At 38.9% G+C, this 13,819-nt stretch overlaps 1 protein-coding gene across 1 annotated transcript in view; it reads right to left on the reverse strand.

Annotated features, from left to right (window-relative positions):
- Nucleotides 1-13,819, reverse strand: part of PIEZO2 (piezo type mechanosensitive ion channel component 2) — a 330,099-nt gene that overhangs the window by 209,246 nt on the left and 107,034 nt on the right. Inside the window, 1 exon segment of the mRNA XM_023754259.1 lies at nt 2,781-2,906. Within this exon segment, the coding sequence (XP_023610027.1) occupies nt 2,781-2,906 (126 nt within the window).

Consider the following 13,819-nt stretch of genomic DNA (forward strand, 5'->3'; position numbering starts at 1 on the left):
AGTCCTATGTCTGGCACCCTTCCCGAGGGGGGTGGGGGTAGGGCCAGGATGCGATCACCCTCCAGGCAGGCCATGGGATGCCCTTGCCGGCCCAGGATCTGGATCCGTCTCATTTACGTTCGCACCGGTTGTCAGGAGCAACCTGGTGGCCACTTTTACATCATTTCTTCCTTGCAGAGCGTCTAGGGAGGGGAAGCAGCTGGGGTGCCGAGGCTGACTTCCAGGAGGCCAGCAGCACTGTTGGGATCATGCCAACGGCGTTGGTCCATCGGTGCCTGGCCTGTTCTCCCAAGATTGGACCTACAGGACTACTGAGAGAGTGAGTGGCTGTCACTGGGCTGTTGGGCCGCCAGGATGGGTCGGTCAGCTGAGCGGTACTCCTGCTATGGGAACTCACTGACCACCAGGGGGCAGCTCCTGCATTGAGCATCTGCCCTCTGGTGGTCAGTGCACATCATAGCGACTGTTCAACCAGTCATTTGGTCATTTGGTCCTTCAGTCATTTAGGCTTTTATATAGAGAGATATGCAAATGATTTTTGAATGAGAAGCACTACAAAATACCACTGATATCATTTCTACTAAATCCAAAATGATTTGAAACTGGCCAAATGTAATAAATGCTCTTTATCACTGCAAGTTCTATTTATGTTTAAACATTGTATTTTATAAAGTTTTTAATAATAAAGTGACTTCTACCAAACATTAAAAAAACCACATCTTAATAATGGAATATTATTTAGCCTTGAAAAGGAATGAAGAACTGAAACATGTTACAACATAGACAAACCTTGAAAACATTATGCTTAGAGAAAGAAGCCAGACACAAAATATCACATGGTGCATAATTCTGTTTACATAAAATGTCCAAAGTAGGTAAATCTAATAGAAGCAGAAAGTAAATTGGTGGTTGCCTAGGGGTGGGTCAAGAGGGAATGGGAAGTAACTGTTCATGGGCACATGGTATCTTTTTGGAATGATGAAAGTGTTCTGGAATTAGATAGTGGCGATTATTGCACAACCTATAAACCACTGAATTACATTCTTTAAGTGGCTGAATTTTCTGGTATATAAATTATATTTCAATTTTTAAAATAATAACCAGATCTTAAATAAAAAAACTCTGATCTCAAAAAAATGACCAAAATGAATACAAACTTAAACTCTGTAAAGTTTAGCTCTCTCAAGTTACCCAGTGAGAGTTACTCAATAGTTTATAAGTATGGTTTTACTAAAGAATCTCTCATTCGTCGGCCTGCGGACTCAAGGGTCCCGGGTTCGATTCCGGTCAGGGGCATGTGCCTTGGTTGCGGGCACGTCCCCAGTGGGGGGCGTGCAGGAGGCAGCTGATCGATGTTTCTCTCTCATCAATGTTTCTAACTCTCTATCCCTCTCCTTCCTCTCTGTAAAAAAAATCAATAAAATATATTTAAAAAAAAAAAAAGAATCTCTCATTATGTATATGTTAATACTCTGATTTGTAAAGAATTTGACCTTATTTTATTTTACAGGGAAGCATAGATTTACTTCAAATTACTTATACTTGCACTTATGAAGATCAGGAAATTTCAAACTCAGAAATGATTTCTTCAAAGAAAAACTGACAATTGAAAACTTATAGTCTACTAGAGACCCGGTGCACGAAATTCATGCATGGGGTGGGGGGTGGGGGGGGGGAGCCTCAGCCCGGCCTGCAACCACGCAAGTGTTCTGCGCCCAGCTGGCCAGAGGCCCTCCGCGGCCGGGTGTGGAATGCTTGCCTCATTGCCGGGGCAACGATGCAAGCGTTACCCCACCCCCGGCCGCTCTGTGCCCTCTGCCCAGAGGCCCTCCGTGGCTGGGGTGGAACGCTTGCCTCATCACCACAGCGACAAAGCAAGGATTCCACAAGGACAATCATGCTGCCCGCTCTCAGCTGCCCTCCCCCCGCCCCCCCCTCCCCGGGACTAGGGGACTCCAGTGGGGCTGAGAGGCCTGGGTGCCACCATCTTTGTGATGGAGTGATGGTTAATTTGCATATTACCCTTTTATTAGATAGTATTTCAATTATCTCAGGGTTTCTTGAGGCTTAACTTAAAACATATGAATTATATCCCAACTATTTGAAATGCTTCTATTTTTTTGTTCAAATCACAATCATACATCCTTCAAAAACTTAAGTAGAATTGAACTGATGGCAGGTTAATTTTGGAAAGATGATACTATTTAGATAAAGCATATATGTGTTGAATTTTTATTATCACCACTTCAAAATATAATGCATATAAGACATTACTTTCCTATAAATAGGAACACAGAACTCCCAATTTTAAAAAGAAACTATATGTCATTACATTTTTCCCATAAAGACATATAAAATCTTTTTTATACTGTGCTTCAGAATAGGATTTAGGTCACTAAAGGGTATAATGGTATTCTACTTTTATATATTCTTATTTATCATGTTAGAAACTGTACATGTCTTATCTCATTAGCTGTACTGTAAGCTCCAGGGACTATATGTAAATGTTGATTTTTTGGGATTATGCCCAATGATAATGTCTTACATACAGATAGGGGTCTAATATATAATATACATTGAAGATTCATTTAATTAAGTTGCTAGTATTACCCAGTTCTCCATGACAAAGTGTGTCTATATGTATATATAATATTTAGGATTGCCAAATGACCAAAAATTGTCATAAATTTGATAATTTAATTATTACATAGATTTCTATGAGAGTTATGACACATAGCTTTATTGTGCACGTACATAATCCAAAACACATTAGTACTCACAGTTGTAACCAGGTGCAATATGGTGTTGAGCTTCGAGGCTAGCCAGCGTGATGTGAAAAATGATGTGCAGTATCAGGAAGGAAAGACTGGTGAAGCAGAGAGACTTTAACAACCGTCCCGTGTGTCCTGAGGGGACAAAAGCACAGAGATTTTGAAAGAACTTAAGATGAAAGACACTCATGCTCACCTTTGTACAGTTCCACATAAAACATGTTTCTATATAATCTATAATGTAAACTGACTCAAGGTATATGAAGTGTAACAATTACCCCTTAATTATTAGTCTAAAGATAAAAGCTATCTTATTTCCTTTGAAAAAATTTACAATTAACATTGATTAAAAATTCAATGTAAAAGAAACATGCTTTTCTATTAACATGATATTTACCTCAAAATGAAACCACAAAATGAAACCAAAAATTTTCCCTTAGCCCAGAAAATTATATAAGAGCGTTCTGCCATCTTTGAAGAAACAGATAATCCCTATCTAATAAAGGTAGTTTCAGAGAGTAGGAAAAAAGGGAAGTTTCCAAAACTATTTGCAAAGATAGATTATTTAGGTTTAAAATTAACAATTTTAAACCTAAATAAGTCTAGAAAAGAAAGGAAATTATAAGGCCATTTTACTTATAAACATAGCCACAAATTATTTAAAAAAAAGATATTTTCTAACCAACTGGAACAGCATAGATAGTGATCAAAGACACTTGATATGCATTCCACTTAACATATCACTGGGTATACTGGTCAATGTTATAAGGTAAGAAAAACATAAAGAATTGAAATAACTAACTGCTGAAACCGGTTTGGCTCAGTGGATAGAGCGTCAGCCTGTGGACTGAAAGGTCCCAGGTTCGATTCCGGTCAAGGGCATGTACCTTGGTTGCGGGCACATCCCCAGTGGGAGGTGTGCAAGGAGGCAGCTGATCGATGTTTCTCTCTCATCGATGTTTCTAACTCTCTATCTCTCTCCCTTCCTCTCTGTAAAAAATTAATAAAATATATTTTTAAAAAAAAAGAATTGAAATAACTAGAATTATTTGCAGATAAAATGATCAAATGGTATTACTTTTAGATAATATTATCTATATAGAAATGTCAATAAATCTACTGCCAATACAAGAAAATGATTCAGGCACAAGATCATCTTACAGAAATCAATACAGCCCCTGTACATTAACAATAATCAAATAAAAGACAAAAACACAACTTAAATTAGCAACAAAAACTGTATTGTAATGATTTTGTCAATGTGTCAGTTGGCTAGACTACAGTCCCCTATTATTTAATCAAATACTAATCTAGATGTTGGTGTAAGTTTACAGATGTGCTAAAAGTCCATAATCAACTGACTTTTTTCACAAATTTTATTTTATTTTTATTTTTTAAAATTTTTATTCCTGACAGAAACCTACCCTATCAATTTTGGACTTTCTTAGCCAGTTACATAGTCAATAGTATAAAACAATTCCTATAGGTTGAACCCTAACTGATACAAGTATCTCAAAATCAACCTTAATAAAGAAGACACAAGACCTTTACGATAAAACTATAAAACTCAATAGTAAAACAAATAATAATACCTGAGTAAATAAGTAGATTTGTCATATTCATGAATCAGATGACTTAATATGATAAAAAATGTCAATTTTTTCCAAATTTGATTTTATGAATTCAATGTAATTTTCAATTAAATAAGTGTAGAAACTTTCAGGCTTTCAACAAACATATTTAAAAATAGCCCTAACCGGTTTGGCTCAGTGGATAGAGCGTTGGCCTGCGGACTCAAGGGTCCCGGGTTCGATTCTGGTCAAGGGCATGTGCCTTGGTTGCGGGCACATCCCCAGTGGGGAGTGTGCAGGAGGCAGCTGATCAATGTTTCTCTCTCATCGATGTTTCTAACTCTCTAGCCCTCTCCCTTCCTCTCTGTAAAAAATCAATAAAATATATTAAAAATAAATAAATAAATAAATAAAAATACATATGAAAAGATTTTTTGAAAAAGTCAACAAACTTATTTAAAATATATCTCTGGAAGAATAAAAGTCTACAGATTGCCAGGTCAATTATAAAATTTTGAGAAATAAGACCAAAAGTGGGTGAGGTTTGTGTATCTTAACAAACATTAAGGTGTGTTACAAACACATAAGTTAAAACTAAAACAGACAAACAAACAAATAGGAACTTTGATTCTTTATGGAGAAGGAAGAAAAGTCAAATGGAATATCATATGGAGCTCAGAAAAAAAACTATATGGATTTGATAAATATCAAACTTTACTCCTTACATCAAGAGGAAAGAAGAGGCTATAGTCTAGGAAATGAAAAATTGGTTTAATAAACACAGAAAACAATGCTGGATCCCTGCTGCAGAGGTGATCTCCATATGAATAAAGACCTAAATATGAAAGGTAAAATTCTAAGTTAATAGTTGAAAATATGAGATAACTTTGTGCCATTTCTGGAAGATTGCCTTATAAAACAAGACCTAACAACATAAACTATAAAGCAAAAAAAAAAAAGAGAGAGAAGAGAGAGAGAGAGTTCTAACTGCATTAAGATTCAACAAATGCCACCATAAATAAAATTTACACACAAATGATTAGTTGGGACATCCAAGATGTACAAGAAATTAACATTTAGAATAGATAAAGAATGTCTGCATGCTAACAAGAAGAAAGATATAATACCAAAATACTTGATATACAAAAAACAGGAAAATGTGACTCATTCTCAAGAGAAAGGACAATACAGTTAACCTTAAAATCACCAGATGTTGGAATATTTGAAAATAATTTAAAAATATCTATTACAACCACACTCCCTGAAGTAAAGGTAAGTGACCTTAAAAGGAATAGAAAAATCAAAGTTGTCAATAGAGAAATAGAAAGTATTTTAGAACTGAAAAATTACAATATCTGAAATTTTACAATTTAATTGATTGACTCAATAGAAGAATAGAGATAACAAGTGAATGAGTCAATAAACTTGAAGAAATTAATAGAAGTTATCCAGTATGAATAACAGAGAGCAAAATATTGAAATAAAAAATAATAAGCTCTCAGGAACCTGAGGATCAAAAGGCCTATCATTTGTCACTAGAGTTATCAAAGGAGAAGAGAAAGACTGGTGCAAAAAAAATACGGAATAATAGCTAAAATGTCCCCAAATTTGGTAAAGACATTATTTACCATTAAGTAAGCTTAGCAAACACCAAATAAGATGAACTCAAAGAAACTACTCAAAGACACATAATGACTAAAGAAAAACAAAAGTAAAGAAAAACTCCTGAAAGCAGCAAGACAAAAATGTCACATAGATACAGGGGGGCAACTATTTGAATATCCACATATTTTTTAACTACAAACTATGAAAACCAGGTTACAGAGGAACATCTTCGTTAAAATTATGAAGGAAAAGAACTAAACTCAGGATTTTATAACCTGTGGACATAATCTTCAAGAATGAAGGCAGAAAAGACATTCTCAGTTGGAGGAAAACTAAGAGTTTTTGTAACGAGGATATCGGCCCTAAAAATAAATGCTAAAATAGAGTAGTTTCTTCAGGCTGCAAGGAAATGGTACCAAAGGAAAACTTGGAACTTTAGTCATGAAGAACATCAGAACAGAAACGGATAAAAGATACTGAACACACGTACACACACACACACACACACACACACACACACAAACACACACACCTAATTACAGTCATGCTCTAATTAATTCCTGGCATTTCCAGGAATGATCTCTATTTCTCTGGTTTCAGAAATATGTTGTGTGTACAGAAATAATTGAGGATATTATGTTGCCCATTTGTTTTGAATACTCACTCTTTTTTATACAAGAAATACAAATTATCCAAAGATATGTCACCTAATAATCACTCATAATTAGAAACCTAAGAAAATTTGGCATATATTAAAAAGGATAAAAAATATATATGGTAACATTGAGATGATTTGCAAAAATTACCCGGATAGATTCATAAAACAAGCAATTTTGGCCAGAATGACATGGTATCAAACTGTATATTTATACATTATTTTTTATTATTATTATTACAGTGTCAAAGCAGAAGAAATTTAATATTAATGGAAATAATAAATAAGGAAAGTACAGTTTTTTTAATAAATTTTAACTTGGGTTTTATTAATCTACTTTATTTGTAATATATTTCCTCAAATAGAGCTTGCAAAAATAAACTATTGTTGCTTCATAAGTTGCATCTTTTCAATGCACAATTAGGTTAAATATAGACACCTTTTAGCTGGAAAGAGTGTGCTAAGACTTCAAAATAAATTAAGCAGTCAAGTTTTTAAGTGGACTATATGAAGTTGCTAATACTAACCATTTGACTGAAAAGACGGGCATTTCATTCATATCAAACTAACACAAATGGAGAGAAAACATATACATCTACTGAGTGTATTTGAAATATCATTGAGGTCATTCCAGCACTCCTAAAGGCCCTTTTTGCTAAAAAGTGAATCACAGAGAGGCTTCTGGGAACACTACAAAAGCCAGCGGAAGAATGGATGACAAGTTCATTTCCCCTAGAGTTCTTCCCACCTTCACAAATTGGACTAAAAACTTCCAGTGAATGTCTCCAAGTGAAACTTGGAATTCCCCACTGCAGCCCACCTCTTAATCCTCCCTTGCAAAAGCTCAGTTTTCTATTCCCAATATTTTTATTGGCACATTATTGGAGCCAACAGAGTTTTTTTTTCCTTCTCCCCATTTGGATCTATCATTTATTACCCTGGCTTTAAGTGTTATTATTTAATAACTTTTAAAGTGTTATAATCTCTTCTAAAAGGTTCCCCCATAATGAAACTGACACCACAATCAGAGAGAAAAATGGTGCCAGAGAGAAAAACGATGCTTTGGGTGTACAGAGGAATGACAGCTCAGGGACAGGGTAAGAGGACATGAAGCTGCCAACCTCACAAGTGTCCACTCCAACCCCCCTTCTAAATTTATCATTCATGACCAGGTCTCATTTCTTCCTCAACACCGTTGACCCAAAGGGACCTCGAATATTACATACTGTCTATGGCTGACACTAGGGAATATTTACCTTATAATGTTAGTTGCTGTCCTGGGTTGGGTTATCAGGAAACAGACTCTGAGATCGAGATTGGGGTGCAGGAAGTTATTGGGGAGAGCCCTCTGCCTCAGCACCAATATGTCCAGGTGGGAAATGAGGGAGGCAGGACTGAGTCAAGGGAGAAGCTGGGCAGAAATGCACTTGTAGGGATCCATCCATTGGTCCTTGGGGAGCTGTGGAGCCAGAATGGCCTTTTAGAGTCCTCTAGAATTGAGGCAAGGGGTCTGAGCCTCACCCCAAACCCCTCATCATTGACCAGAAATTAGATGTGAGCTGCCTCTAGATATGGGCGCTACTTACTGGTAGTCAATGCAACTTTCTAGAGTTAAAAACAATTTTGGCTGTGAGCAGTCTTAATTCAACAGCAAGATGTCTCTCATAAGTGCCACAGTAATGGAGGGAACTTGGGATGGCACCCCACAAAACCACTGGCTCATCATATTCTAGACTTTTATGTCCTCAGCTAGAGCATAAGCATCCTGTAAGCAGCTCAGCAGGTGCCTCATGGCTAAATATCTATGGTACAAGAAGCAGGCCAAGGGGATGCAGCAGCCAGGACTTCCAACTCCAGAAAATACTGGGGCCTGGGAATGCCAGGTGTAATTCTTATTTTGTGGTACCTCTTTTGCTCTAAACATATAGAAATAATCGATAAAATATGAAGCAGACCACCAGGAAGACATACCCGACACCAGCATGAGATAAATACCTCTAGGGTCAGAAACAGAAGAGAAGGCAAAGCTGTCCAGGCTGGCCTTGAAGCAGGCAATGGAAATCAAAGTTGGTTTTCTGGTGAGCATTTAATTACAGGCTCAGTATAAATAAGGAGACAATTGTTAGGAGGACAGATTCAAACAAGGGTTTGGGTTACAAACTAAGCTTCACAGATTTTACAAGGATTCTGGAAAAGACTCTGCTCTTGACCACTTTATTGGTTTACAAGGAGCTGTATGCTTAGGGAGGAGGGAAACCTTAGCTATGACCTACTGAGCAAGTTTAAATCAGCAACATCATCAAAGGACAAGTCTCTGAACCACTAGGATATGACTTAGTTCTCCACTGGGGTCCCAAGTGTCCAGATGGGAACAACCGCAGAAGAATTATACAGAGAGAGAAGCCCAGGGGTGTGGAGAAAGAGCAAGAGAGAGGAGAGACTGAGAAAAAAAAATTTCTTGTTCCAAACAAATCATAATTAAAAAACACACACACACACATAAAGCTAGAAAAGATGATTGGTAAATGAATTCACCTAAAGTAAAAATGAAAATTATGAAATATATTAAAAATGACTTAAAGCTAAGTTGCTTAAGGTCCTCATAATGATAAATAAATGAAATCCTGAAAAGTAAACAAAAGAGATTATTTTAAAATAGAAATAATACAGATGATACTAAAAAAGCGATTATATGCCTTAGAAATTAAAATATAGTCATTTAATTACTAAAATAGATCAATAGATAAGTTAAACCTTAGATTGGCTAGAGACAAAGATAAGTTTAGTGAATTGGTTGACAGTACGGAGGTCATGGAGAACTCAGCACAAACTAACAACAAAATCGGGAGCAGCAGTGGGAAAGACATGGATAGTAGATTGAGAGAATTTGTCAAACGCCATTAGAATTCCAGTATAGCCGCATAGAGAGTGGAAGATATATTTGATGTACTGTGTGTAAGTGAGAGACAGCTTGTTAAAGACGTCACAGTCTCTAGCATAGAACAAGAACATATTGTACCCTTGATATCATACATGCTATTGAGAAGCAGAGAAAATGCCAGACGCATCATAAAGATGGTAAAAAAAGAAATCGGAAGTAATATTTTTATTTAAATTAATTAGAAACAATATATGTAAAAATATACTTGCACATGTGTGTATATAGGTTGGCAGAAGTCAAAGGCTTCAGCAAAATTGAAAAGTCTAGGTCCTCTAGCTCCCAGGCCAGAGAGTAATCATTTCAGGCAAGAATACAATTCTGCCATTGTAGCGCAGAAGCAGTCCCGGTGACGTGTAAACAGACTAGTAATGGCCCTGTCCCAGTAAAGCCTTATTTATGGACAGTGAAATTTGAATTTCAGGTAATTTTCATATGTCATAAAATAATTTTGATATTTTTTAACCATTTAAATGAGCTCACAGTCCATACAAAACAGTGGTGGGTACTGGCAGATTTGGCCTGTGGGCTGCAGTTTGCTGCCCCTGGCCCTAGCTGAAGAAAGCTCACTTGAAAGCAAAACATTCGTAAGTACGTATAGAGAAGCAGAAAGGATGGTGCTTTTATATTCAAGAAACTTCCTAGTAGGCATCCCACTGATCCCATGGCCGAGGGTCATTCCCCATTTATGGAGCATAAACAAAGCTGGGTGCTGACTCCTTCACACCAGGTCATAAACACTGGCTCTACTCTTTGCACTCACCTGGCTCTGTTCCCTGAAAAAGACCTCTCAAACACGTACTTTCTCTAATCTCACCATTTCCAAAAAGGAATCAGGCCAAAAATCAGAACTCGAGTAGTAAAGCTATGCCTGCCTCTTAATCCTCTTAATATTATGAAGTAGTTGTTTTGTTGTGATGTTTTATTAGAGGAAAAAAATATCCAGGTAGAAACCATGTATAAATGACACCGTTATAATAGCCTGGTTATTAAATAACAGGAAAGGAATAAAGGAAAGACTAGACAACATAGGCATGCCATTTAGACAGCTTTTCCAGGAAGCTGCAGTTCACATTCTCCAAGTCTGTTCCATGCAGATCGCTGGGGGAAGGGACGGGACCATAGACGCATGCGTGGTAAGGTCTGGGTGATGTGGGAAGTGCTTAACGGTCAGTTGCAGCTGGGAGCAAATCCATAGCCAGAATAGGCATGGCCACTGCAAGGGAGAGAAACCTGAATATTTAAACTCCTGGACAAAGGAACATTCTCTCTTGGTTCTCTCTCTTGCTACTAGCTCCAGACTCCTATAGTATTGCACGGGGCGAGCTCCCCTGCACTCGCCCACGTGGCTCACGACCATGTGGACTCCACACAATGGACTAATGGACTGTGGTTAGCCTAAGGCTGTACAGGACTCAGTTCCACCATGGAATGGACAATCGGGACACTGGCCCTACTGATGGCTCTACTGGAACCCCAGCTGCACCTTTTTCAGGACTGGATTAAGGGGCACGGGACTTTGCAACCCAAGAAATATAATTCCATGCCAATAAAAATCATTCATTCTCCCGTGGGGGCCTCCAGAAGTTCTCATTCCAGCAGTACCCAAGAACCCCACTCCCACTATTGTTGGGGAAATTGGACCCACTGATTTCTCCAGCAACATAAATAAGGGCACTTAAAATTTCCTGCTAAAGTTTAAAAAGACAAACTATGGAAAAGAAGCCAAACTGAATACTTAATTTTAAGGCCCCAAATAAAATGTCTTTCCTTGCACATTCTCATAGCCATCGATGGGTGGATTTAGCAGAAAACAGGACAATACAAATATCCAATGCAATATAAAGAATAGTCTTTAGTAGTTTCAATGGACTAACCAGTCCCATACAAACAGAGGAAGGCATTTCCAAGTGCAGTGGGCACTGGGGCTTCCTCACTGAATTTCCAATGCCTTGGCATGAGGTCAAGGGCAGCCTCAAGCAAGCATAGATTCAAACCCAGGAGACAAAAGGTTGCGTGGCTCACTGCAGAGCCATCCATCCCAGTGATGAGTCTGGACCCTGCCCTTCCATTTCTTCCTTCTGCGGGCAGGACGGCACTGGGAGGCTGAATGGTGAGAGAGGTTTGAGGATGTGTACGGTATTTACCAGAGCACTGAGAAAAGTTTTCATGTAAAAGTGAAACCTCTGAATTGGGGCTTTTTGCCAATTCAGTAGACAAACTATAAGACTAAGGGAAGAGATAGTCACTATTTTGTGTTGCTTTTACTATTTTTTTAAACCATGTTATGATTTCTGCAACTTGATCCTAAACAACTGATGGTTCCCATGGTTTCCTGCCAAGGCCTGAGAGGAGTGGGGTGTGGGTGTGGGCTTGTCCCCTGCAGAAACTCTGACTGCAGACTTTCCTGCAGGGATGTCTTGCCCACGCCCCTGTGAGTTAGTTCTTGGGGATCTGAATCTGACACATGGGAGGAGCTGTTGATGGTGTCACCCCAGCACTGGGAGTGAGGAGCCAGCTACAGCTCCATGGTTCTCTTTGGAAGGAAATCCTGCAAATGTCAGAGGAAAACAAAAAGAGAGAAGAACTAACGTAGCTACCGGATTTGTCTTTGAAATGCCCCACTCCACGACGGGGTCTGAGATTTCACAAATTTCTCTGACTGCGTTGGCCCTACCCCATATTTACCTTCAAACAGACCACAGAGAAACTTCTCTAAATCAGGGAGTAGCCATTTGGTAATAAGAAAGCCTATTTTTTAGACAATTCAAAATATCAGAGGTATGGTTTGATGTGCATACATTTATTTTCAGCCTAGTTGCCTTAGGGAGTTGAGTTCGAGAAGCTACAGAAAGGAGAAAATACAAAATGAACAAATAATACTCAAGAAAAATCTGCTCTCCTGATCAAGCTGTCAGAATCAGAAGGTAGAATTTTTTAAAGAAATTTTGAGGTGAATGAATCTTATTTCTTTGAACTTCAGTTATCTTACTAACTGATTGTTCAAGAAAGGAAAAGTCGCCCTTCTGAAATTCCTTTCCCTGAACTTGCCGCATTCAACACGCGGTTTTGTCAGAGGAGAATCCTGGCCGACACATTGCTCCGAATAATTGGCGTGCGCACTTCCTAACGCTGACCAGACTGTAAGTGTCTTGAAGGTAGGGGCCAAATATCACGCCTCTCTAGACACTCCCAAGTGCCTCGCACAGCACTCTGCACATTAGAGACCCCGTTAAATGGTTACTGAAAGGACATCATAATAAATAAAAATCACATAAAGGAGAAAAGGTGGTTCTTGTGCACGCATCTCAATACATGTTGGCAGGAACATTTCGCATCAGGCCAACAAGAAGTCCTCGTACTTCTTGCGATTTTACTAGGTCAATTCGCCAAATTCTGCACCAAGGGAGCTACAAGTGGTAATGAATGGGGGGAAACAATTAGGTTATTGAGCCCATTCCCTCCAAGACAGGCGTATTCCCCATGGAGCATTCTTCCAGCAATTAGCTTTAGATGCCTCCTCACAGTTATCCTGCAATTCCTTCAGGACACAATGAATTTGACTCTGAAAAACGTCTGCCCTACTGCACTTCGTGTTGTTACACCCCACATAACTTTGCCTTTGTCTTTTTCCCTTTCACTTCTGTTTTCAAGAAGACTAGTGCTCTCCATTTTTGGAGTGTCAGGCAGGAACAGCTGTATAAAGGAGTTTCCCCTTCAGCTTTACATTGATGAAGCCGCAGAACCGTGGGTGCTGGGGGTGTCACCACACACCTGAGAGAGGCACTCATCAAAGGCAGGTGTGGGTTAGGGACTGTCACGGTGCTTCCACTGCTCACTACCTTCATCGAGCTTTTTTCACATCTGCTTTTCCCCCGGCAGGGGATGCCCAGCTTAGCTGGCCAGGACTGCCTTTCTGTCCTTGCTAACTCATCAGGAGAGACTCTGTGTGCTCTCTTGTTTATTCCCACAGGGAACATGCACCAGGTTACTATGACTAACTGCCTTGTGACCTGCTGGGCTCATTCTCTCTAACCCGAGCTTCCTCCTCAGGCTGGGGGCCAGGTGGGGCAGGTGTCAGCCAGCTGCCTTCTGTCTGTTGTTTGTGCTCACCAGCAGCAGAGTGACTCATCTGCAAAGGGGGTCTCGGTAAAAGGCGTCTGTTATCCTCAACTTCTATCCCCAGAAAGAGCCTGGCAGGTTTTTAAAACCCAGTCTTTTCATTAACTTTTCATTCAGGCTACCATGGTCATTTTTGTTTAACTGTGAAACTGTCAAG

Source organism: Myotis lucifugus, unplaced genomic scaffold (genome assembly GCF_000147115.1).
Source record: "Myotis lucifugus unplaced genomic scaffold, Myoluc2.0 scaffold_58, whole genome shotgun sequence".
NCBI classification, from domain to species: domain Eukaryota; kingdom Metazoa; phylum Chordata; class Mammalia; order Chiroptera; family Vespertilionidae; genus Myotis; species Myotis lucifugus.